At 45.1% G+C, this 26228-nt stretch overlaps 1 protein-coding gene across 7 annotated transcripts in view; it reads right to left on the bottom strand.

Annotated features, from left to right (window-relative positions):
* Positions 1-26228, bottom strand: part of Ten-a (Teneurin-a transmembrane protein) — a 1349343-nt gene that overhangs the window by 488417 nt on the left and 834698 nt on the right. The window contains exon 1 of one of the 7 annotated variants that reach the window (XM_033473294.2): positions 9033-10020. The exons of the other annotated variants lie outside the window; for them this stretch is intronic. Coding sequence (XP_033329185.2) covers positions 9033-9072 — 40 coding nt within the window. The 5' untranslated portion in view covers positions 9073-10020. Of the gene's footprint in view, positions 1-9032; positions 10021-26228 lie in introns of those variants that run through there. 7 annotated transcript variants of the gene reach the window in all.

Here is a 26228-nt window from a genome sequence, read left to right as displayed (position 1 = left end):
GGGAAACGCGGCGTAGTCGCGTCGTTTCGTAAACTCCTGCGATTGAAAAGGGAATACTTATACCTGCGTGTGCGCATACATGACAAACCGGCGGCAAACTAACGCTCGTTTCTCGATAGTGGAGCAAGTGGAGCACGATGAATCCTACAAAGTTTCTATCGATCCTGCGAGACAACGGCCAGTCGTCCCAGTCGTCCCTGCGCTTCCTGCTCTAAAATTTACATGGATCCTGCGAGAATCCAGGGCTCGTGTCGCGTCGCTCCACGGTTACCGGAAGTTTTTACAAGACGCACGCGCATTCAAAGCAGCAGCCTCTCGTCTGATTACCCTCGAGATTGCACTCGGAATCACCGCTCGCCCGTAATCAAGGATAATAGTTTTTAAATATTAACGAGGGACCGTCTGCCGACCCGGCCTCCGGCTGCTTCAATAACTACGAAAAATCAAGTGCTTTCTCCCGCGTATATATAATACACGATGTTCTTGTTTTAGCGGGAAATTCTGTTAAAAAGTACGATGACAAAATTATTCGTAATTTTTAAAGCGAAATGTTCGCGACGCTGGCACATTTATCAGCCGTAAAAATAGGAGAACGTCTCGATGAACGTGAAAATAACTCGGGAAATACTTGTTAACCGAGTCGCTTGCCGTTCGAATACATCGCGGAATATAAAGGGTGTCCCAAAAATGTCTCGCAATCCGGAAATGAAAGGTTCCTGAATTAAATATACTGTTTGAAGTATTAAAGCATCGATTCGATTAAATTTGACGAGCACTTTAGAGCATCATGTATCACACGACTTGTTCTTTTGTCCCAAAATTATGTAAACACCGGGAACGAGGTGATTCCTGATGTCATTTGAAGCAACTTTTTCCTTAGCGAAAATGCAATGCGCGGCTTCGTTTACGAGTTATTAACGGAAAACGGTGACCAATGAGAGGCGAGGGCGGCTTGGCGCTGCGCCGATGAGCGGAACTGTGCTTCGCGCGCTCGTTGGCTGGACCGCCTGGCGCAAGTCGCGCTCGCCTCTCATTGGTCACCATTTTTCGTGAATAACTCGTAAACGATGTCTCGGAGAACATTATTGCAAAGGAAAAAGTTGCTTGAAATGACCTCGCGCATCCCTCGTTTCCCGGAAATACCATAATTAAACAAATCCCTGGATTGCATTTTCGCTAAGGAAAAAGTGACTTCGAATCACCTCAGGAATCTCCCGTTTCCGAATTGCGAGACATTTTTGGGACATGCTGTATAAAATGCTCGATCCCATCGCGAAGTTCATTGTTCTCCGGTAGTTAAGGGCGACTTAATTAATAATTGTGTCCGCGAACAATAATCTGCGACGGAACTGTGCCGTTGTAGTGTCGAGTAGCATCCAATAAGGGAAATAAATTCCGATGTTTGTAATAATCGAGAACGGGCGAGAACGAAGAGAATCGTCGCTTTTCTTCGGCGGCGGTCCGCTTTAAAAACAAACGAACAAACGAAATCGATGCGAGAAGAAAGGAGCCGCCGCCGCCGCCGCCGCCGCCGGTGTGCCGTCGTGCTCTCCCCTTCGGTCGGTAGTAATCACGCTCTTAAATATTACATCGGCCAGGCCAGGCTCCGCATAATCGATTCCCTCGAATTCAATTAGTTGCCGGGCGTATTCAGGTCGATCAAAGTGTGCCGGACCGCCGCGTCGATGGGAGGACGTGGTCAATGATTGAATGAGTGACCCGTCTAATAAGATGATTCTTCTGTGCGCTAATATCGCCGGCGAAACGCAAAGTAAACCGGCTCCCGTTTAATTGTATTTTCGAGCAGCAAGTGTGTGACACAGTTCTCGGACCCGAAAAAGCTGTTCGTCGAAACGATTAAGCGATAGCTGTGACGTTCGGGTGGGTTAAAACTGGCGACGAAATCGAAGTATAATCTGGCTGGTGAAACCAAATGATTAAAATTAAAAAATATATTATTAAAATTATTAAAATATTACTTTGAATATATGAGCCGTTTATTTTGAAAGTGGCAAAATTGCTGAAATTAACTAAAAATCGCCAAAATTAGCTGAAAATCGGAAAAATTAGCTCAAAATCGTCAAAATGAACTAAAAATCACCGATATTATCTCAAGATTGCTGAAATTAACTAAAAATCGCCAAAATTAGCTCAAAATCGCCAATATTAGTGCAAAATTGACAAAGTTAACCTGAAATCGCCAGAATTAGGTCAAAATCGTCAAGATTAGTGCAAAATTAACAAAATTAACCCAAAATCGCCAATATTAGTGCAAAATTGACAAATTTGACCCGAAATCGCCAAAATTAATTCAAAATCGTCAAGATTAGTGCAAAATTGACAAAACTAACCCAAAATCGCAAAAATTAGCTAAAAAATCGGCAAGGTTACGTGAAGGTTATTTTTTGATCATCGAATCTATTTAAAAAAATTAGGAGCACAGTAAATTCTCCCCAATTGTTTCTCAGCTTGTAAACAAAAATGGACGATTGTCAACAATTATAAAAACGAGCTACGTAGCTCGGATAATAGTATCTCCACTCCCCGAATTGTCCATTTGTGTAAAGTATGTTAAACAGGTATCAAAAGTCGTCGTACGACGATTCCGTCCGATAACATTAGAAAAATCGCCACACAAAAAAAAATGTATCAGCAGAGCCTACAAACGTAGATGTCGATCACGGTGATCCAAAAGCCCGTCGATGATCCAGAAACAGAGTCGCAACAGCCGAGGAAGACACGAAGTGTCCGTCCTGGGTGTCGTCGAGGAAAACATTTTCGCGGACGAAGAAACGTCCGTGTAACCCGTAGCCGGCGGCGGATTGCATTAATTCCGGGCACGACACGTAACCCTAGCAATAAAGTGGCGTAATTGCCGATGTGTCCGTGCCCTTTGGGCGAAGAAGAGGAGAAAAGCCCATTGGCGTGAGAGGCGGCGGCGGGACGGATCGGGGCGCGGAGGGGAGGGGGGGCGGCCGGAGAGGCGGTCAGGAAAAGGGGTGGCCTTACAAATCCAGCCCGACGTGCCCCACACGGAGCACGCAGACACCGAGCCGACTTATGCGGGCCACGTGCGCCATTCTAATTTGCTTACGAGCGGCCCCGGCCGGCCTTAAAGCAGAATGCGTTACGGGGACGCCGAGAATACGTGCGACGCGACGCCGAACAATGCCGGCCGCGCCGCTGTCCTCTGCTCGCTCGCCTCCTTATTGTTTCTCCGCCCGGCCGGGACCATGGACATGATCCATTCGGCCGACATTTTCTCCTGCTTCTTTTTTTATCTTCTTCTCTTCCCTCCTCGCAGTTTTAGTTACCGAGCCCGAAACTTGGGGCGAGCGAGCCGGGCACGCGAGCCTAAATAAAGGAGTCAAGTGGCGTACCACCGCCGCGCCGGCACAATCCCCGCGATCCCGTAAATGCTGCCGCGAAGACAATCGGCTCGACGTTTTCTTTTTTTTGTTTTCTTTTTTCTATGGCTACCGGTTACGCGTGGAAACGATAGGGCGCCGGGACCGCTGATGGAGTAATCGTGTGACCGTCGGGGCCGGGCGGTCGGCGCGAGAAATACGGCGGTCCCCTCGGATGCGCGCGAGTGTGTCCTTTGTCTCGCCGGAATTTCGATCGTTAACCCTTTCGACGATCGGAGTCGCTCTGGGCGAAGGCGTTTTTTTCGAGCTCGACTGCTCGGCATCCGCGCGGCTGAACGATGGACCTCGTAATTTTCTGCGACGAGCAGCGTATTTTTTTACCACGTGCCGCGGACCACGGGTTCGTTTCGACTCGTAAATATCGCGATTGCGCGATTCTCTGATTTCTGGCGATTCATTTCGATTTTCGCGTGGTTGCTCGGGATTTATGGGAAAATCGTTGCGATCGGAGGGAGCAATTTATAATAAAATATTTAAAATAATATAATATATAAAATATTATAAAATATAATATATATAATATAATATAGTATATAAAATATTATAAAATATAATATATAATATAATATAATATATAATATAATATAATATATAAAAAATTATAAAATATAATATATATAATATAATATAATATAATATATATAATATAATATAATTAATTTATATACATTATATGCAATAATGTTTCTCTAATTCGCACTCAGATTGCGCACGAAAATGGACAATTTAGGAAGAAGGAGATACGATTACTCGAGCCTTTTATAGTTACGAATTGTCAAGATTACGTGAAGGGTCGAAGAATCGTATCTCCTCTTCCCAAATTGTCCATTTTTCTGCAGAATCTGAGCGTCGATTAGGGAGACATTACTGTCCATCGAATGACAAATGATCCTAAGCATGCTCAGAAATATTTTTGTTGCGATGATATAAGCTTTCAATTATATTCATGAATTATTGCAACAATTATAAGGAATGTTCGAACATTCCTGCCGCAGCGAGAATGCGGGCTTTCGTTTATCGAATTAACGATCATCGAACTGTGTTTCGAGTATTCCATCATTGGAGATAATAGTGAATGCGTTTCGAGTACATCCCCGAAACTGATCTTCTGTTCTCATCACATTTTTATAAAGCAACGATTGTACACATTTCGAACGCTTGTGTCTTTTCAATGAAACATTTTCGTACGCAAATTATATTAACATTTTCCATCAATTAGATTCTCGGTAACATACGTTTGCCCCAAACTTATTTAGACACCCTGTATATGTTAAATTGAAATCGTGGTTTGTGCGCATCCGGGGGCCTAAGTTAAGCAATTTTTGTGATGGCGGAGAGAGAGGGAGAGAGAGAGAGAGAGAGAGAGACAGACAGAAAGAGAGAGCGAGAGAGAGATTGAGAGAGAGAAACAAGAGAAAGAGCATAGAGCAGAGAGAGAGAGAGAGAGAGAGCAAAAAGAGAGCAGAGAGAGTGCAGAAAGAGCATAGAGCAGAGAGAGCAAAGAGCAGAGAGTGCAAAGAGCAGAGAGAGCAAAGAGCAGAAAGAGCAAAGAGCAGAGAGAGCAGAGAGCAGAGAGAGAGCAGAGAGAGCAGAGAGATTAGAGAGCAGAGAGAGCAGAGAGCAGAGAGAGCAAAGAGCAGATGGAGCACAGAGCAGAGAGTGCAGAGAGCAGAGAGAGAGAGAGAGAGAGAGAGAGAGAGAGAAAGAGAGAGACAGAGAGAGAAAGAGAGAGAGAGGAATCGACGTTCAGGTCGGAAGAGGCGCCGCGAATTTTATTCCATTCCTTCATTCCGCCGGTATCCTATCCGGGCCAATTTAAATTCCGCAGGAGACTCTCACGCGGAAAGCCTGAAGGACCTAATATAATCCCGGGTACAAGGGCCAGCCGGCACACGGCCGGGATCCAACCTGCATACATTTCCCAAATAGGCGCGTTAATGTTAAGAATATCGCGCGCGTGTTTTCACGCCGTGATCGTAAAAAAATAAGGCGTGACGAAAATGTTAGAGGGGCTGCAGGATCTAAATCCACGGCCGGATACGTCCTCCCTTATCTTCGTTCCATTGTAAGACGCCCTACTAAATTCTGTTTATTCGCCCTTTAACGCTCGGCCGCCGCTTCGTGCTCGCGAAAAATTAGAGACCCGAAAAATCCCTGGAAAATCGGACAATTCAAATGATCGTAACCTTAGGTTTTCATTTTTCGAGCGTTTCTGTACTTTTTAAATATTTCGTCGGTTTCCAAAGAAGTCGATTTGCGGTTTCCTTAATTATATTATTTTTATTGTATATATATTTTAATTATATTATTTTTATTATATATATTTTAATTATATATATAATTTATTATATATATTTTAATTATATTAATTAAATTAATTTAACCTTCGGAAAAGTGTCGGGTACGCCATGTTTCGCTGTAAAAAGGAGTAAAGTAGAAATCAGTAGAAACGGACGACTTTGGTCAGACTTGAACAGACTGATGCTCGATAGTCGCGACGATCGTAATTAAAAATTTTGTTTATACCATAATTGCATAAAAGACTGTGATTCAGCACGATACCGTGCAACGTTTCGTTTAAAAAAATACTTATACAAAACTTACACAAAACAAAAAAGACTTAAACAAAATACATACTTATGTCCACAATATCGGAGCCTAAGCTCTTAAGAAGCATCGATGCCGATCACCTGATTTACGGGACAACGCAAGCCCCCGCTGATTAAGAACGGTAAAAAGTCGCTAAGAAGCTCGCGTTCGTTAACAATGGAATTTCGGCGCTCGCGGCGATGCGTTTGGCGTTCGTTAATTCGATAAATTAGACGCCGCGGCGTAACGTAATTCGAGCAGTCTCGAAGGGCCGCCTTTAATTCCGTGTAAATACGCGAACGAATAATTTACAGTCGGAACGCCGGGATGAAATTCGCGATTTGACCGATAATTCTACGAAGTTATGCGCTGACAGCATTTGCATTGTAAATTGCGATGTCGCCGGCCGGATCGTTTAAGGAACGCCGACAAACTTTGTAATCGCGTACAATTCTCGAAGTGGCGGTTTTTCGTTGAATAATTATTAACGCCCCCGCACCCCCCTCCCCGCGTCGTCTCGTCGTCGCGGACCTCTTACCCAGACGTTCTCCAACGCGTCGTCCTCGACATCACCGGGTGAAAGTTCAAAGCGACACCGTCGACCTAATCGCTCTTCGTCGATCCTCGAACTATAATAATTCACATACACGGTTCCGTCGCTCGTTAACTTATTTACTAATTAGTCGCCGTGTTCAGAGATTATTTGTTCATTTATTCGATTCTATATAATTAGAATTCGTTCACTGCGACTCAAGTTTCGAATCTACCGCATCATAAGCTTCTTTAACCCTTTCGCGCCGAGTGCCGCATATAGTTTTTCTGATTTATAGTATTTCCATTTTATAGGATAAAGTTCATTTCATGCGTGTGAAATTGAGTCTTGCGACTCGTACAACAGTTAGGCTTTTAACAGTCTTTTATATCTAAGCTTTGATAATGTAAAAATTATTTTGGCACGTTGTGTAACAATTTCAGTGGAGCGTCAGAGTCGCCACTCGAGTGCAAAGGGTTGATACTGCACAATGTAGCCTGCCCTATCAAAAAGCTTTTATAGGATCAATTTTTTTTAATAACTATAACTCTTTCCGAAATATCCTGCTGTACTCGAGACACCCGACGCCCAAGACACCGTCAAACGCTGCTGTAAACAAAACACCCTGTATAATCTAGGTATATTTTATCCGAATTCCGTTGAACGCGATGAAGCTAATTCGATTGAACGAATAGCTATGGCATTAGGAGCGATAGAAGGTTCAACAACGAGTCAACAGCGAGACCTCGAAAAATAATTAAGTATGAATAAGATTTGGTCAATGCGAAATTATCGTGGAATACCGCATTTCTGCATTGGAAATATTACGAAATCGCAATGGAGAAGTTATTCGATTAGAAAAAGACAGTGGAAGAAGAAAAGTATCGCGCGAAATTATGATACGAAAAATTGAAATTGATTAAAAAGGCAGTCCTATATTTTCCAAAGAAAAACAAGTGAAACGAATCGTTCTATCGGATGACAGAACCTTCTAGTTTTAACCATAGAAAGTAACCCTTTCTAGCAATTTAACCATAGAAGGTGTGATCACATCTTCTACGTAGGTGTGATTACACGTTTCCACACACGTTTATTGACGCATACAAACACCTTGTATCTAACACTACATGTACTGTATTTAATTTATTTATTATTAATTATTTAACACTACATGTACTGTATTGTCACTGTATTTGAACCTACCGCGGTCAAAGCGACCGCTTTCTTATTTTGCAATTCTGCAAAGTTCCGAGTCTCTTTCGTGGAAAACCCTTGAATAAGTTATATTATTGGAGCAAGTTTTATAATAAAAACTCTACAAATTCTAAATAAATTCGGTCTTCTCACTTTTGTGAAGCAGTACATGCCAAATTAGTATTACTGCTTGGTAGGTTTAGTGTTAATCCAGATACAATCTCAACCGAAATCAACGTAAATCCGATATCACTTCGTTCGCGCAATCATAACAGCATTACACCATAACGTAACAAAAAAAAACAAAGAGTCTATCGGTCTTCTCACTTTTGTGAAGCAGTACATGCCAATTAGTATTACTGCTTGGTAGATTAAGTATAATATTAATCCAGATAAAATGTCAACCAAAATCAACCTAAATCGTTTATCATTTCGTTCGCGCAATCATAACAGCATTACACCATAACGTAACAAAAAAAAACAAAGAGTCTATCGGTCTTCTCACTTTTGTGAAGCAGTACATGCCAATTAGTATTACTGCTTGGTAGATCAAGTATAATATTAATCCAGATACAATCTCAACCGAAATCAACGTAAATCGTTTATCATTTCGTTCGCGCAATCATAACAGCATTACACCTTAACGTAACAAAAACAAAGAGTCTATCGGTCTTCTCACTTTTGTGAAGCAGTACATGCCAATTAGTATTACTGCTTGGTAGATTAAGTATAATATTAATCCAGATAAAATGTCAACCAAAATCAACGTAAATCGTTTATCATTTCGTTCGCGCAATCATAACAGCATTACACCATAACGTAACAAAAACAAAGAGTCTATCGGTTCGACGTAACTTCAAATCTGATCAAATAAAACCAACTTCGAACGAGGGAAACTCGTGCAAGCATGCGTCACTGTTCCCCCGCAAAGAAATCGGCTTCGGTCGACGAAACGGATCTCTATCACGAAATTCCTTCGAGCAATTCGCATCGAGCGAAAACCGCTCAAAGATTCGCGGTCGATGAATGAAGCATCGGGGTCGCCCGTGGCAACTGGAACGCACATCAAGGACAGTTATCATTCATCGCGGCGTTAAATAGTTAGAGTCCGTCCCGACGCGGAGAGATCGGGCGTCCCGCGAATAAATATTCCCTGGCTGGCCGTGAATCACGTCGAGAACAAGGTGCACAATATCGGCGGCAGCGGCGGCGGCGACGGGATGAGTGGAAGGGCGGCGAGGTGGGGAGGGGAGGGGGATAAACATTAATTCTTCAGGGATCCCACTCACCGACACGATCTATGTCTTCTTGCGTATAGTAGTGATGCATCGTCGCTGCTGGGTCGGCTTGCGGTAGCAATTGAATCACTCGGGCGACAGTTTATGGCCGTACGATGATCATCACGACCAATACAGCGGTCACTTTACTCCGCTATTACTCACTTCCATCTCAAACAGTCGCGAGACCGCCCATTCACCACTTCCTGCACCGTATTGTGTCGTGCCCGCGGCGGTGTCTCCGTTCGGTTACAGGTCTCTCTCGCGGACGCACACTACCGAGTCACCTGATGATCCGAAGGGCCAGCAGCCGCGCGATCGGTCCCAAAACAAAAGAAACGGACACGCCACCCTCTACTACGGGGTAGAACGGACGCCTGTCGGAAACAAATCCGGAGGAGAGGGCGAATGGGGGCGGACGGACCTTATCGAGGAGTCCTCGGGATCGAATGGGAAAACATGATCATCGATTTCATTCGTGCAATGGAGGATCCTCGCGGCTCGTGTGGGAAACCGACACACCTTCCGCGATCTCCGCGTTGGCTCCTGGGTTGGCTCGGGACGCACGCATACACACGCACGCACGCACGCACGCACGCAGCCAGCCCGGCGGCAGCCGGCCTTAGGGGTGTTTACAAGAGCCACCCACGCTAGCAGCGGCTAGCTAGGTCCGTGTCTCTGTGTTAGAGCCCGGTCACTGCGAACGCGGCAACCACGCGTACAACAAGGTCCTTGTCCCTCGGTTTTAAGGTTATGAGCGGCAGGCGCGGGGGTGTCTCGGGGTGTCGGTGAATGGGGATGCTGGACTCGGGTGCACGCGCGTTCTACGGGGGCCCCGTGCGGCCGGCGGCTGTCGTTGGGTCCGGTCACAGTGTTCAACCGGCGGATCGATCGGCCCGATTCAGGTTCGTAAAACGGCACGTCGGCATCAACAACGATCGCAACACGGGTCGAAACGGCTGGTCCGAGAACATCGTGGTGGAAAACGAAACGGCGACGGTTCCGCGAGGTGGTCGATTCTGCGCAGAGTCTCGATCGCACGGCGGAAACCTCGGCGGCGGCCACGTTACGCAGCCGGGACGATCGCGGCGCCATCCGCGGCAGCGTCGAGCCCTAAACCACCCTCCTGCACTCCGGCCCCGCCGCCTAACGCCACCTGGCGCCACCTAGAAACCACCGGCAACCAACCACCCTCCCCTGTTCGGCCAACTTCGTCCTCTATCCCGCGCGGCACCGCGTTCCAGGATCCTCCGCGAGGCAAACGTTCAACCGGCCTACACCGCCGCCGCCGCTCTCCGGCTCTGCCAGCCACCCCCGCGCCTTCATCCGACCCGCCGCCACTGGCTGCGGTATCGATTGGCCCAGTTGTCCCTCGTCAGAACGCGGCCGTCGCGCCAACATCCTAACCACTGCCGTCTTCTTCGCCGCCTTCTTCTTCGTCGTCTTCTTCGCCTTCTTCTTCTTCTTCTTCTTCTTTTACTCCACTCTGGCTTTGGTTCGGCTGTTTCTTCTTTGAACGGCTCGGATCCAGGGTTTTGCCACGTTTCGAGATATGTTTTAGCTGCGACTAGACTACTCGGCTCGCTTCCGCTTTCTATCGCTGCTTAGAAATCTTTTAGAAATCGCTGCGTGGCAAATCTTTGTGCGCCGAGCTTGAGGATCAGTCGCAGTCTCCGAGGAATACCGAAGGTGTTCCTCATTATCTGTTGTTCCTCCAATTCGTTGCGGAGATCTAGCTTTAGCTCCAGTTGCTAGGCGCAGCTCTGACTTTTCATCGATCATCAATCAAAGTTCTGGCTTCCATCGCGTTCGTTTGGCTTTTTGGCTTCACTTTTTATCGCTGTCTAGAAATATCGATGCCGAAATATCGATAGAAATATCGAAGTCCGACGATCGTTAGAACATGAACCGTTCGAGTCCCAAGCAGCGCGATCGCGCTGTTCGGATCTTGTGTCGCGATTAATAATCGGAATCATAATCAACATTGTCTTCCGCAATGTCTTTTAACTCTTCCAAATCAAATACGTCTTCGGTATCGCTCGGCTCTAAATTCTCATCGTAATATTTATTTTTCTCCATGTTGCTAACCATAGAAAAGATGAAAAAATGGTTTAATCGTAATGGTACAGACTCGGCACGTTTCAACTACAGACAACAATTGCTAACGCCGACGATAACGTACGCTAAAATCATTTGGCACCGCGGCGGAGCCTTCGGAGTTACGGAACAAATGACAAATGTCTCCGTAGAGGAGCCTTCGGAGCGCTAAGGGTTAATGTTACGTAGAGTCATCTCGCTAGACTTCAAAGACACGCGCGTCGCATCGTTCGTTTCCTCATCCTTTTCCCGATCGACCAGGACATAAAGGTGTCGTTTAGACGCGAAGATGTTTTTCAGCTTCGCAGTGTCGCATCGGCGAACTCTTGACGTATCGGACGTATTTGTTACCCGAGTTTGATGACCGACCAGCGCTCGTTGGTCGGAGATATTAATCCTTGGACGAGGGTGACGGATTATTCGCGGCCTGGTACGAGGTCGCGTTACACAGCAGTCGATACAGGCTCCCAGACGGCGGAGGTTCCAGCCGAAGAGGATTCGCCGGATCGAAGTTTGACCGATGGCAAGATTAATCGATGACAACGTTGATCGATAGCAATTTTCGCGGTATCCTTTCTTTCTCTCTGCAGCTTTCTCGCTCGCTCTTTGACGCGGTTGCTTCTGCTTCTTCTTCTTCTTCGACTCGAGGATGGAAGCTTCCTACAGGATCGAGAACGTGTTTCGGCTTTGACAACGCGCGCGCGCCCTGGCTTAGTTCCGCTTCCAAGTCCTGTTAACGTGCTCGAGCTCGCGCTGTATAGGACGTCTGTTAGCCGAGTTTGATGACCGGCCAGCATCTGATGGGTATATTAAAGCTCGCACGGCACCGGGTCACCGGTGACCCGGTATGGGGAAAGTTACGTCGTGGTCGATGCGAGTTTCATATTGATTAAAACTGGAACCTGGGTCAACGACGCCGGCAACAGTCAACATACCAACGTTGGATATGAAAACGATCGTTCGCATAAAATTGTTAATGCTTCGATGGCATTGTTGGCTGAAAGAAATATCAGCGATAGATGCCGTTGAGATTATCTTGTCCTTTTTGCTTCTTGATATTTAAAGTATAATAAATATAGAGTATAATAAATAAGTAGAGTATATAATAGAGCATAATAAATAATAATTTGTTAACAAGATCAGAGTCACGTGCTGGTTCTTGCAACGTTTACTGGTTCAATTGCACAGTGAACCGAAACTCTTAAGGCACAGATGCGATCTTTATTAGCCGAATCGAATGCACCTGCAGTCTTTAAAGACGATATTAATTCCAGGGCCGTAGCATCAAATTATTTGTGACCTAGTACAAAATGAGATTACAGTAATTTCTCCCTAATTCGCGCTCAGATTGCGCACAAAAATGGACAATTTGGGAACAGGAGATACGATTCTTATAGTTACCGATTGTCAACGACTATAAAAACGAGTCACAAAGCTCGAACAATCGTGTCTCCTCTTCCAAAATTGTCCATTTTTGTGCGCGATGTAAGCGCGAATTAGGGAGAAATTACTGTAATGGTAAATTAAAAAATTAGTAACCCGCCATTTTGACGGATTCCGTGAATTCCGTAAATCTAGTGTTAAATCGTGTGCAATTATTCACCTTTTTAAATCCCTTGCAGCAGCTAAGAACCCAAGAAACGGAGGACAATATCGAAAATTTATAATATTATATTATAATATATTATATATATTATAATATTATTATTATTATATTATAATAATATATTTATATATATTATAATAACATTATATTATAATATTACATCGGGGTGGCCGTAGCAACCGATGCACTCGCTGCATATTTTCGCCTAGAAAATCGTCGATCCAGAAGTACGCATCAAAACCAAGACTGATCGCCGACATTCCTAAACTCGATCCTCCAGGACAAAATCGTATGACGGGAGATCCGAGACGCATTCGTGACGTCACAATTGGTCTACCAACTCGACGCTGTTCCGAGTTTCGACGGATCGAGTGCAATCGTCGCGAGGCAAACGCATCTCGCGCGTAGATCAACCGAAGCCAACGTCCATATTTCGCGAGCCGGATCTGCATGAATTATTCTAAACCGATTTCACGCTTCCGTTTCGCTTTCGTTGTTCGAACGGCCGGGATCGTCGTAGTTTTACCGGGCTCGCGTCTGTACACGGTGCTCGCAGAAATATTCAGCAGAACTTCGAAAGCGTCGCCGATCGATCATGCGAACGGTCTCCGTCGATCCGAGCGCTCCGGTTCATCCTTTCGAAATTGCGCCCCGACGATCGAGAAAGGGGTGGGCCCGCGGAGCAGCGCGGGCGGAAGGGCGCGGAACGTCGCCCGGTGGATTTCCCAAGCATGATCGAAAGTTCTCGCAGTATTCCGAATTGCGTAACAACCGTCTACAATCGGGATCCGGCAGTTTAGTAACTGTCCTCCGACGGGCAAGTTGCTTCGCTCGAGCATCCCGGGCACAGAAATTGGAGTCCACGGCCGCGCGGCGGCGTGTAGACCGGCGTGCAATTGATTCGCCTTTGCCCGATCCAACGACTGCGACGCTTTTTGCTAAGACGGGCCCCCTCGACCGGCTCCGGCAAAACAAGGCGGAAGTTCGCCGGGATCCATCTAACTCCGGCAACTGCTCTTTGAACGGGATTCCCCGTCTCGCAAAACTACACGATTTTCGCGCCGGCTTGTACACGCTGCGAAATTAGTATACGACCTCCCGGGGAATCTCGCGGACTCGAAGAATTTTAAAAGCGTGCGCGCTTCTTACCGCTCGTGTTCTTCGCGGAAACCGGGTCGCGGAAGGTCGCCCTCGTTAATTGTGCGCTCTGTAATCTCGTGCGCGCGCGTCTCGATTCCTTTTTCACGCGAGTTTTCAAGTCGCGCGTTCGTTCTAGAAAGCAGCCACAGTTTTGACAGCCTCGCCTCCGTTTTACTCGATTTACATGGTAATTACTTTTTTATTGTTTATACACCGGATGCGTCGGGTTAGCTCGCGCCGGACCATTGTTTGTCAATCTTTTTGGACGTCAAGCTTTGACGTCACGCGCCTGCACGCGTTGATATTTTTATGGAATTGAGAGAAGAAGCGATCCGAATTCAATAAGCTGGAACTAATTCTCTGATAATTACTAATAATAATTCTCTGATAATAACTAATTCTCTCTTCCCTTTGCACTCGAAGCCGAATTAACGCAGAATTTAAAATAGCTCTTCCCCCACCCACGGCTTTTCCAGTTTATTTGATCTAGTGCATTTTATGCATATGAAATTGAATATTGCGACAGTTACGATTTCGACGATTTTTTAAATATAAACAAATTTGATTAATACAATTATTTTGAGACGCGACGTAACAATTTTTAATGGCGCCTCGGAGTCTCCACTCGAGGGCAAAGGGTTAAGAGTTGGTTATACTTTGATAACACGTTTTTTGCTTAACATTTTGTGTAACACGTTACGTGCTGCGTCGATCAAAATTTTCAAAATTCGTTTCTACTGTAAAATAGCAAAAATAGGTTCAATTACAGTGCACAGCAAATAGACGACGAAAATTGAAACTAGAAACAACAATTCAAATAAATAATCACTATCTCGTTTTTTCATGATCTTAATACGTTTTATCAACACAATTAACGTTGTCACATCTTCCCTGGAACGATTTATTTCACTTGAATGTTGATCTTCGTTCGTTCAATATTTGCCGGAGCTTCTTCAGAAGCTTCGCAGAAAATTCGCGAGTTCGGTATCAAGAGATTGAAATAATTTTCGTGAAATTTTAAGAACTTCTGTCGTTCGATAAATAACAATTAATTTAACAAATATATTTACAATATATAATATTTATGTAATAATATAATGTTTAATAATATGTAATATTTTAATATTTTAAATATTCATAATATTTAGTTAATATATAATATTTATGTAATGTTTATTATATATGTAATATTTATTTAATATTTATTATATATAATATTTATTTAATATCTATTATATGTGTAATATTTATTTAATATTTATTATATATAATATATATTTAATATCTATTATATGTATAATATTTATATAATATTTATTTAATATCTATTATATATAATATTTACTTAATATTTATTATATATATAATATTTATTCTACTTTTTAATTCGACAAGCCTTGCGCGACAAACACGAAGCGAATCATGCTCGAAAACGAACAAAAGGCACGGTAATCGGCAGCCCCACAGTAACAGGCTCCGTTCTCGCCACGGTTGCGTAAGAAATGGAATAATTCGCCGGAGATATCGCAGTCAGAATTAATAGACCGGGGCGCGAGGCAATTCCGTCGAAGTCCCCAAATTCCCTAGATGCTGGTGCTCTCGCTTCATCCTCGAGGTTTTTGCGCGCACGGGGTCACGGGATGGGGTGGCGACCTCTGCGGGGACACTGGAAATACGGGGCAACGGTGGCCGGGCGATCGTGACTAGAGCGAGCCAGAAAACAGGAGGGCGCATAAACGACAAAGGAGCCCGGCATTATTATCTGCCGGGGCTGAATGCATGACAATGCCAAGCGAGATTCTCCCTCCTCGTCGGTTCCTCTCTCTTATTCGTGCCCGCGCTCCGTCTTTGTCCCATGGTCGCCGGGCTCCCGCGGGCGCCGCTCAAGCACCGTCGCGGGACCACCGCTTCACAATGCTACGCTAACAAGGTCAGCAATTAATGAATCGCTGCAAACGCATCGCCAGAAAAATACGGCAAATCTATGGGGACCGATGTATTATTAATGAACCGGCCCACGCTCCTCTCCCCTAGCCTCCGCTGCTGCCCTCCGCCCCGGTCCACCCTCTCCTCCGGCTCTAGGAAAAGGTGAGCCGTAATTGGAGCAAGAGCTACCTTGCCTCGTCTTTCAGTTGACAGTCGAGCTTAGGAGGGTACGCGTGTTGACATCGCATATTTCATTCTATTCAATTAACTCCGGAATGCTTTAGGGAGCGCTGGAAAGTGTCCGCAGAATTTCTGCGCCCGTAGTTTCGTTGCTGCAACGTTCCTCTTCGCGCGGTTTTTATATCTTATTGTTGACTTTCGTAGGTGTCTGAAATGGCATTGTTCAACGGTATCGCGTAAATGAATGTATTGCGAACAGAGATATAATAATCCTTTGTAATTGAGTGGTGACTCTGAGACATCGCTAAAGTCGTTACGCCACGTACGATAATTATAATAATTTCGATAATATCGAAGCTTAGGTATACAGAATTGTTAAAAGTCTAACTGGTGTATAGGTCTCGAGACTCGATAAGACTCGCAAGACTAAAATGGAAATACCATAAGTGATAAGAGTTAATCTAAATTTTCCAGTTAATATGGCTTCGAGTGCGAAGGGTTAATATTTGTTGCACGTTTTCTTACCTGGATAGAAAATCACTTTCAAGCAGACTAGAAAAACCTCTTTTAAGCAGACCTTGAACTTTCTGATACCCCTTAAGCTTTCCAGGGTTAACGCGCTTATTGTTCAATTTTTGGCCTCTAGAACGTTGAGATTATCAGATTAAATGTCTACTGTTACGACGTTAAATTGTTCCATTACCTTGCCATCGACTGGAATGCTTTTATTCGTCGCGTGTAATTATATCATATAATATAGAATATAATTATATTCATTCATATATCATATTGTATAATTGTACCTGTATATACTGTAATACATACGGTATATAGTGTATATATACTGTAATATACTGTATAATTTAACCCTTTGCACTCGGAGCCATTTTAACTCTGAATTCAAAATAGCTTTTCTTGACTTACGATATTTCTATCTTATACGACTCAAGTGCATTTTAAATACATGCGTATGAAATTGAATTTTGTGACAACAATTACACTTTTAACAGTTTTTAAGATTTAAATAATTTTGATAACGTTGAAATTATTTTGAAACGTTATGTAACAATTTTAAGCGCTGAGTGGAAGTCACCAGTCGAGTGCAAAGGGTTAACAGCGATGTATAATAGAATTCGGTGCATTATTCTGCAAGAAAGACCATCGAGCATTCGTGTTCATTCGAATAATTAAATATTTCCTGTTGGGGGGCAGCTATAAACAATCGACCGAAGTAATAAATAACGTTGTATCGAGAGAAATAAATTCAGGGCGTTGCGTTAAAAGACGCGTATGCACAGTAAATAGAGCACAGTAAATAGAAGTGCGTAAAATATTGAAGGAAGCTGAGATAAATGCGATAAGAATTCCACGTACGTTCACATTTCCATTTAGGCAGAGGCATAATGAAGATTTACTTTTACTATTATTATTATTATTATTATCATTATTATTATTATTTTGGTTATTATTAACCGTTTGGCTGCTGACGTATTTTTTCATAATAAGCAGAACGACATAAGAAGCGCGCGATAGTGCTCCTCAGCAGTCAAACGGTTAATAATAATATTATTATTATTATTATTATTATTATTTTTATTATTATTATTATTACTATTATTATTATTATTATTTTTTTTATTACACTTGCAAGGCGATACGTAAGACGACCAGAACCGGGAAATTCGCAATAGAAAAAATCCCATTTCCGCTTAGGCTCGCTTCGAAGTTCGAGCATGCCTCGTATTTTTGACGCATGGAAACGCTCATGGAAATAACACGTCGGACCTGAACGGAGGGGCAGGGGGCACGCGGCGTTTCCCTGAATTTGCCGAAGTAATATGCCCCGGCAGTGTAGCACCGGCGGTCGTGTAATTTAAACGAAATCATAAAAGTACGAATCACCGGCGCGCCGCGCCGCGCGCGTTGATAAATCGGCGGGAACGAACGCGCGTACGTGACGATGAATGGCCGCCGCTTTACTTTCGTTATTTTCCGACCATTTCGCCCCCTCGCTGACGTCGAATGTCCACACTATTACGGCGCCGTTGTTTTACCTAAAAACCAATCTGTAACGTATGATGCATCGCCGGAGAAACCGGCGCGGCTAGCTCCAGAGCCGGGCAGCGTGCGCGCGCGTTCGTACCGCGGCTCGGTTTTGACGTATGTTGGACAGGGACGAGCCATCGGGCCTGTTTTAGGGAAACGCTCGGCTGTCCCAGGGGCGTGTTTCGCTTCTGCCGCTTTGTAGCCCTCGGTGATGCGGCGCATTCATCATTCAAAACATCTTCGGGATCGTCCCCGACGCGACGCCGCGCCGTCCATCGACAGAGGAGAAAACGATCGCGTCGAGCAGAGAAAAGCGTCGAAACGTATCGCGCGTTCCAGCGAACTAGGACGCGGCTACATCATCCGAGCGATTAAAGATAGGGGCGGAAAAAAGTGATAAGGCCGAATCGATTGGCCCTCGACGCTCCATTTCTACTCCGTTACCGACGGAACCGCGTTTCTTTCGCAGCTGCGGCCACTTTCAAATAAAACGCTACTCTGACCGAATAACTTCTTTCCACCGTTTCGATTGTGGCGGACCAGACATGAAAAGACACGTCCTTCAAAAGCGGGGTGTACACATGCCTTTTTCGGGATTTCCCGACGCAAGGCGTACACACCGCAATAAAACAATAAAAACGTTGGGACACAGCTTCGGACCATAGGTCCCGGATCACCCCGGTCGGAAAATCTTCGGGAAAGGCCTTCGCCCTTCCCGAGGACTTTCCCTTACCAATTTCAAGGACTTTCCCTACCAATAAATACGAGGACCTCGACCGAGAGAAGTCAGTTAGCAAGTTTTCCTCCGACTCTCAACGTGTCCATATTTCTGTATCATCCGTCACTCGTTTACCTTTACCTTCTACACACTGTACCTCATCGCCTTTTGTTACAAGTTATATTAAAGTTCTCGTTATACAAAAACCAAAAAAACTCTCGGATTATTTTATATAAACCGTCGCAGTAACCCCTGCGACAAACGATAATAGGTACACGAAGCCATTTTAACTGTAAATCTGAAATGCTTTTTCTGACCTACGCCGTCTCTATTTTATATGACAGAGCGCATTCTATGCGTGCGAAATTGAGTCTTGTGACTTATACAACAGTTACACTTTTAACAAGTTTTCAAATCTAAATTTTCTTCATGTAAGAATTATTTACCCGACTTCCTTTATCTCAGGCGCGCCCCGCTCCAAAAATGTGTCGGGTTGCGCAAAGGTTTAAAAAATGTGTTGTTATATTTTGTAAGAGCTGGAGGAACGATTTTAGCGAAGAACGATTCTGTTCGGGAAGGTTATACATGTTTAAGAAACGTTCGAAACGCCGAGCGCAATGAAAATCATCGAAATTTTCAGCGGTGTTATTTAATTCGCGGCATCGTGAATATTATATGAGCGCACAATTTGCGATTTCATTATAAAACTCTTCGACGTTACGCCCGTATATTTAGCATATTAATATAAACGTAGAATGAATACAAACGCAGCATTAATATTATAATTTCTACGTATTAAAATTGCCGCATGGTTCGCGCGTCGCGAATTAATTTAGTATCGTTAGGAACGGAATTTGCGGGTAATATCTTATTAATTGCTAGTGTACCGAAACGGAGAAACTAGCGTTCGTCGCGGCGCGAAACGGGGACACTGTGTTTCGTCAAATTCGGGTCAGTGGCGTCCAATTTTGTTTCCCATTTCCGCGACAGACGAATGTAAACCATCGCTGCCGTGGCAGTAACTATCTTCAAAGGCTACATTTTAATAGCTCCGAAATATTCGCGGAGGAAAAAAGGTCCGTCGGTTCCCTGGGAAATGTGGACAGAATGGAGGCGTGTTTCCGTGAAGACGGGTAGAAACTTTCCTCGGAGCGGTTTCAACAAACCTGTATTAAAAAATTTCCGCTTTGAAGCAGAAACACCGTGTGAACTTAGCTAACTGCGATATTAAAAAAGAAGGACCCTCTGTTTACCCATGGGAAAAATGTCTCCACCGTATCAGGGTATCCTCGCTCCTCTTAACTATTTCAACGTGTCGCTAACTCGAACTATTCCTGCAGACGAATCAGAAATTGTTGCAACGCTCGACAACATACCGAAGAACTCTTGATAATCATTAAAATTACAATGCTTCTTCCATCGGAATTTTCTGGATACATTTCTTTATTCGGGAAAATTCTGTTATTAAAATCGTGGTAAACTTGAGAAAATTCAGTCTAATCATTTTTATACTGTGGCACGTGTTAGTCACCTTTAGATCTCGCCACGTTTAGTGTTGAAAACTGTGTCACGATCCATCGTGAAGCATCTCTGAAACGTTAATCGACACTGTTGAAAGTTTTGATCTTCATGCTTAATCAGTTAGCTGTGATTGACGAGTATACTCGTCTTGGAGAAGTGGTAGTATTTTGTGTCATAACGTGTATACTCGTCATGGAGAAGTGGCAGTATTTAGTGTCACGACGAGTATACTCGTCATAAAGAAGCGGCAGTATTTAGTGTCACGACGATTATACTCGTCATGGAGAAGTGAGAGTATTTAGTGCCACGACGATTAAACTCGTCATAAAGAAGTGGCAGTATTTAGTGACACGACGAATATACTCGTCATAAAGAAGTAGCAGTATTTAGTGTTACAACGAGTATACTCGTCATGGAAAACTGGTAGTATTTTGTTTCATAATAAGTATACTCGTCATGGAGAAGTGAGAGTATTTAGTGTCACGACGATTAAACTCGTCATAAAGAAGTGGCAGTATTTAGTGACACGACGAATATACTCGTCATAAAGAAGTAGCAGTATTTAGTGTTACAACGAGTATACTTGTCATGGAAAACTGGTAGTATTTTGTTTCATAATAAGTATACTCGTCATGGAGAAGTGAGAATATTTAGTGTCACGACGATTAAACTCGTCATAAAGAAGTGGCAGTATTTAGTGTCACGACGATTACACTCGTCACAAAGAAGTAGCAGTATTTAGTCTCACGACGAGTATACTCGTCACGAAGAAATGACAGTATTTAGTCTCACAACGAATATACTCGTCATCGCTTTCTTCTCGCGACCCACGCAGATGCGCGCTCTGGAAAGGACTCGCCACAGCTGGCCGGTTAAGATTGAGAAGCACTAATTACTACGTTAGAAGCGAGCTTTCACTTTCGCAAATCACGCGAGCCGAAGTCTCCTCCGAAGTTCGACTTCCGGAATATTTCTTCGAAAGCGAACGTGCTCGAGACGATCTTAACGGGCTCGCGTGTTGTTTAAAAATCGTGGGACGGTCGCGCGCGGAATTTCATCGCCGGGAATCGTAGAGGCGGCGCGCAATTAACGGATAATTCGGTGTTCAGCGTGAACGTCGGCGCATTCCTTCGGCGGCGTAATGTTTGCAAAGATATACAGCCGGCCGAAAGTAAACCACTGCCGACGCGACGGATTCCTCGGAGTGTGTCTGGCCCACTAATTACAAGGGAGCCGCGAAATTACATAACTTTCTCGCGGCGGCGAGAGAGAGAGAGAGAGCGCGGAGCGTGCTCTAATTCGCGGCGGCTGATCGTTAAAGGTCGCCGGCACGGCGCCGCGTCAGTTTCTGCATATTCATCGGGGATTTCTTCTTTTTTTTTTTAACGAGCCGACAACCGAATCCGGCAGGAAAACCTTGATTTATTCTGCTCGCCGGCCGGCCACTCCTTCGACCCCCGAATTCCCCTGCCCTAATCATCGTTTTGCAAATTATTGGCGGGCATACCGCGTCGTTTCGCGGTCGATCGTGGCACTGCAACGCGAATATAATGCACCTATGCGGCATCTCCAATTAACGCGGATGACATCGTTGCATTCCAATAGACACAAATAAACGCGCCGGTGTGCGCAGGGACGAGCACGCGCGCGCGCGCGCGCGAGCGAGCAAGCGAGCGCGAGGGTAAGCGTTTCTCATTATTATACAACCGCGCGCGCTCACGGCCACTCGACTATCGTATAATTGCCTTCGTCTATACGTACACTTCGTTATCTACGACTCACCGCTGCTAATTATCTCCCACGCGTTTTACCTTTTTATTTCCGACCCCTCGCAGCCTCCCCCTCTCTCTCTCGCCCTATCGGTGTCGTCGAGAGTTGGCCAGCTTTTTGCCCCCCGGACATTGTAGGGCAACGTCGTTCGCAACTTGAACCCCGGAAAAAATTAATCTCGTAACTTTCAAGTGGCCGAACACCGTCGGCCCTGCCTCGGCCGGGTGGGATTGCTGAAGACGATCCTGAAGCGGGGCGCAACCGGCCGAGGAAAACGTTTTTTCGACAGGCCTGGTGCACGCGATCGCTCACCGCTTACGTTTCATTCGCACCCTGGCAGAGACTGGGATCGTTCTGCTAAATTTTGATTCTGAAGAGGACCTCGAATTCGAGGTCTTCGATTTTTCTCACCGGCATTGAAATTCGTGATCTTGGAATGAATAGTAGATCAATCGATCGATCATTGTGTCTACCTGATAGTAATTCTTTGTAAACGAGTTCTGCATTGAATTGGTACAAAGATTGTGATCGAACCGGTGGCAATCAAGCATCGTCTTTAATCCATTAGCTGTCGCAATTTCTTCGAGAAGTGCGTAAGTTCTTTTCTCCACAATTGTCGCTCAGCTTGGAGATGAAAATGGACAATTTGGGGAAAGGGGATACGATCGTTCGAGCCTTACGGTTCGTTTTTTTATAGTTGCCGATTGTTAACAGCTATAAAAACGAGCAGCGGGACTCAAAAAAACGTATCCCATCCTCCCAAGTTGTCCATTTTAATTTCCAGGCTGAACGACAATTGGGGAGAATTTGCTCGCTCGTTTTCAGCTCCAAGCTGAACGACAATTCAAGAGACAATTCGTTGTATTTAGCAATCGCATGCGACGTAATTAACATACTATTGACTAACAAATTTAGCTGAATTAATTTTAATAAGATTAAACTACTATAATCAAATTTTAATAAGATTAATTATTAATAAGATTAAGACATTTTTAAATTAAGATTTTTAATAAGATTAGACTACAATAGGGAATAAGATTTAACTAACTAACTGGGGAAACCGACACGTTCCATGTCTAAAAATCAAAAAAACAACTCGCGCGTTATGGTCGCGAAAAAAAAGCAAACGATCTCGAAATTACTTGAACATCCGCGGTCCTGCATTCGCAGAGCCGAACTTCCGGGCAGGAGAACGGTCGCGCAGGGCGTCCTATAGGCGCGATCGAAGTCCCCAGCTGCTCGGCGACTTGCGAAGTTCAAGTTTCGGGAAAACAGTCGCCGGTAGCCGGTCGAAAAAGCCGAAAAAGAGCGGTGCGCCGGTAACAGGATTGCCCGTGACGGCGCTGCTCGGTCGGAAATCAAATTCCGGGGCAGGGTCACGCGGCCAGATGGAGGGCTGATTAAATCAACGAATCGAAACTTCACGGCGAGTCGCGGTCATTCGATTTCGCCGACTCTGGAAGGCTTTCGTTGATGCGAGCCGGCTAACGAAAAGTTCTCTCTGGCCAGCGAGACACCGATGGAAGAGTTAGGCGGAGGTGGGAGAAGGAACGTCGATGAGAGGGAGAGAGAGAGAGAGAGCGAGAGAGACGGAGCGAGAATGATAGAGAGAGAGAGAGAGAGAGAGAGCGAGAGAGAGCGAGAGCGAGAGAGAGCGAGAGACAGAGCGAGAGTGATAGAGCGCGAGGGAGAGAGCGAGAGAGAGACAGAGCGAGAGTGATAGAGCGCGAGGGAGAGAGCGAGAGAGAGACAGAGCGAGAGTGATAGAGCGCGAGGGAGAGAGCGAGAGAGAGACAGAGCGAGAGTGATAGAGCGCGAGAGTGATAGAGCGCGAGAGAAAGAGAGCTCGTGGGAGAGAGCGCGAGAGAGAGAGAGCTCGAGGGAGAGAGCGCGAGAGCGAGAAAGCGAGAGAGCGAATGTGAGAGCGAGATAGAGCGCGGGTGAGAGAGAGCTCAAGAGAGAGAAAGATCGAAAGAAGGAAGCAAGAGAGAGAGCAGAAGCTGCGGGGCGGTAGCGCGGAGCACTCGGTACTCTCTCGCGGGGGTGGCTGGAAGGCAGGACGTACAGGGTCAGAGGATTCTGGCGGGGCGGAGCGAGAGGGAAGAGTGACGAGAGCACATCCACCGAATCACAAATGAGTTGCGAGACTCGATTAAGCATCTTCCGGATGCATTATTAAGGGTACCGGCTAAAGGGTGCGGTGAAGAGGAGCTGCCTCGCGCAACGGGGTTTGAGGGGGTCGAAAGTGGACGAGCCAGAGGGTTGGTTAGAGACGAGGCGCGGAAAGGTGCGGGGGGACGGCAACTAATGGGTTGTAACTAGTGTGTGCAGCGGATTATACCTTCTCGGTCAAGCCGGTACAAGCCAGCGCGCGCCGAGGACCTCGAGTGGCTGTCAGAGAGAGTGAGAGAGAGAGAGAGAAGGGAAGAGAGAGAGAGAGAGAGAGAGAGAGAGAGAGGAGCCGGGATCCTGTCGAGGCAGAGGCTTAACCCGAGACTTTATGAATGCCCCGGCACCGTGGCGCAAGAGTTCAGGTAAGATAAGGGCTTTTCCGCACCCTCTTTCGTCCCAGTCGGCCCGTCGACCGCCACCAGACAGATCTCTCCTCTCTTCTCGAAGCCCGCCTCCGCCGAAAACGCCGCGCCATACCAGCGCACACACACCTTGCGCCCGCGAAATCCGAGCGACGGTTTCCCGGGCACGCAACCGCCGCGCCGACAACAGCCAATCCTGTCGCGCTGCTTAACGTCAGATTCCGTAACTCCTGCCGCTCCCGTGTCCCCGCTCGTTAATATTCGAACGGCAATCTTTCCGGCTAAATCGCCGGAGTTTCGTCGACCGAGCGCGCTGACGGGATAATTTCGTTGGCGTTTACGGGAGCACGATGCGCCATGGACTCGCGAATTAACCGGAACACCGGCGACAGGTTTTCGCGACCTGCAGTACAGGGTGGCCGAGGGTGAGGTGGAATTGCCACGTTTTAAAACGATTGTCGCGAGACATTCGTCGGGGGTCACATTGTGTTTCGTATTTCATGTTCGCTGCGTCGTTTAAACGGTGCGTTACAATTGCTTGTCTCGGTTGCAACAGGCAGATGTTGAACAGACAAGTTCCTTCGATATTGTTCATGGCAATATTGACGAACATTGAGTATTACGATTGACAGTAGTGACAAATATTGACTATTAGAATTGACAGTATTGAGAAATATTGACTATTACAATCGACAATATTGACAAATATTGACAATTACAATTGACAATATTGTAATTGTTGTTTATTGTATTTCAGTCGGTTTCGTCGTATATTTTGCAACCTGTTTAGGAGGAGTTAACTGAGGAGTTACTAGAATTATTTTTATCTGTCGTGCAATTCCGGCATAATTTACACATAATTTAAAATAACTAATTTAATCCCAAAATTATTATATAAGCGAGAAACGAGGATTTCCTGAGGTCATTTGAAGTAACTTTTTCCTTAGCAAAAATGCAATCCGCGGCTTCGTTTGCGAGTTATTCGCGAAAGACAGTGACCAATGAGAAGCGAGCTCGGCTGACGCGAGGCGGAACTGTGCTCGTATTGATCAGTGTTTTTCGTTAATAACTCGTCAACGATGCCTCGGAGAACATTTTTGTAAAGGAAAAAGTTACTTCAAATGATCTCAGGAACCCCTAAATTCCCTTTTGTACAATAATTTTGGGACACCCCATATAGTAACAATTAGCAAAATTAATGGATCAAGTCCGTAGTCCAGCCATAATCTCTGAAGTGGTGCCAAGATATTTTAACCACTTCGACGCTAAACCTTTCGACTACTAAAAAGGACTGGCGCATGTTACTTTACAAATATGACAAGAATATAATAATAAAGATGACTAATAATGATGAATAAATATGACAGAATGAGCAAATTAATTCAATTATTTCCAACGAGAAGGAGTCTCTATAACGTCTACAGTTTTCAAGAAAAACACGCGCATCCTGTCCTAATTTTGACCGGCTGGATAAGTTTAATATTAAATACCGTTCTTATAATTACCGATAGAAAAAAATGTAAAAGGAAACCGAGAGTAGAATAAAAGATCGAATATTAGATAATTTCCAGAACCGCGCGAAGTGGCACGCGGAGCAAGCTCCCAGAATCTCCTGTCACCGCGAAACCGTTGTCAAGGTGCGATCACGATCCTCGCGGCAATCTCGGCCG

This window comes from Megalopta genalis, chromosome 4 (assembly GCF_051020955.1).
Source record: "Megalopta genalis isolate 19385.01 chromosome 4, iyMegGena1_principal, whole genome shotgun sequence".
NCBI lineage: Eukaryota > Metazoa > Arthropoda > Insecta > Hymenoptera > Halictidae > Megalopta > Megalopta genalis.
Note: the sequence above shows the minus strand (reverse complement) of the source record. Positions and strands in the feature narration are given on the sequence as shown.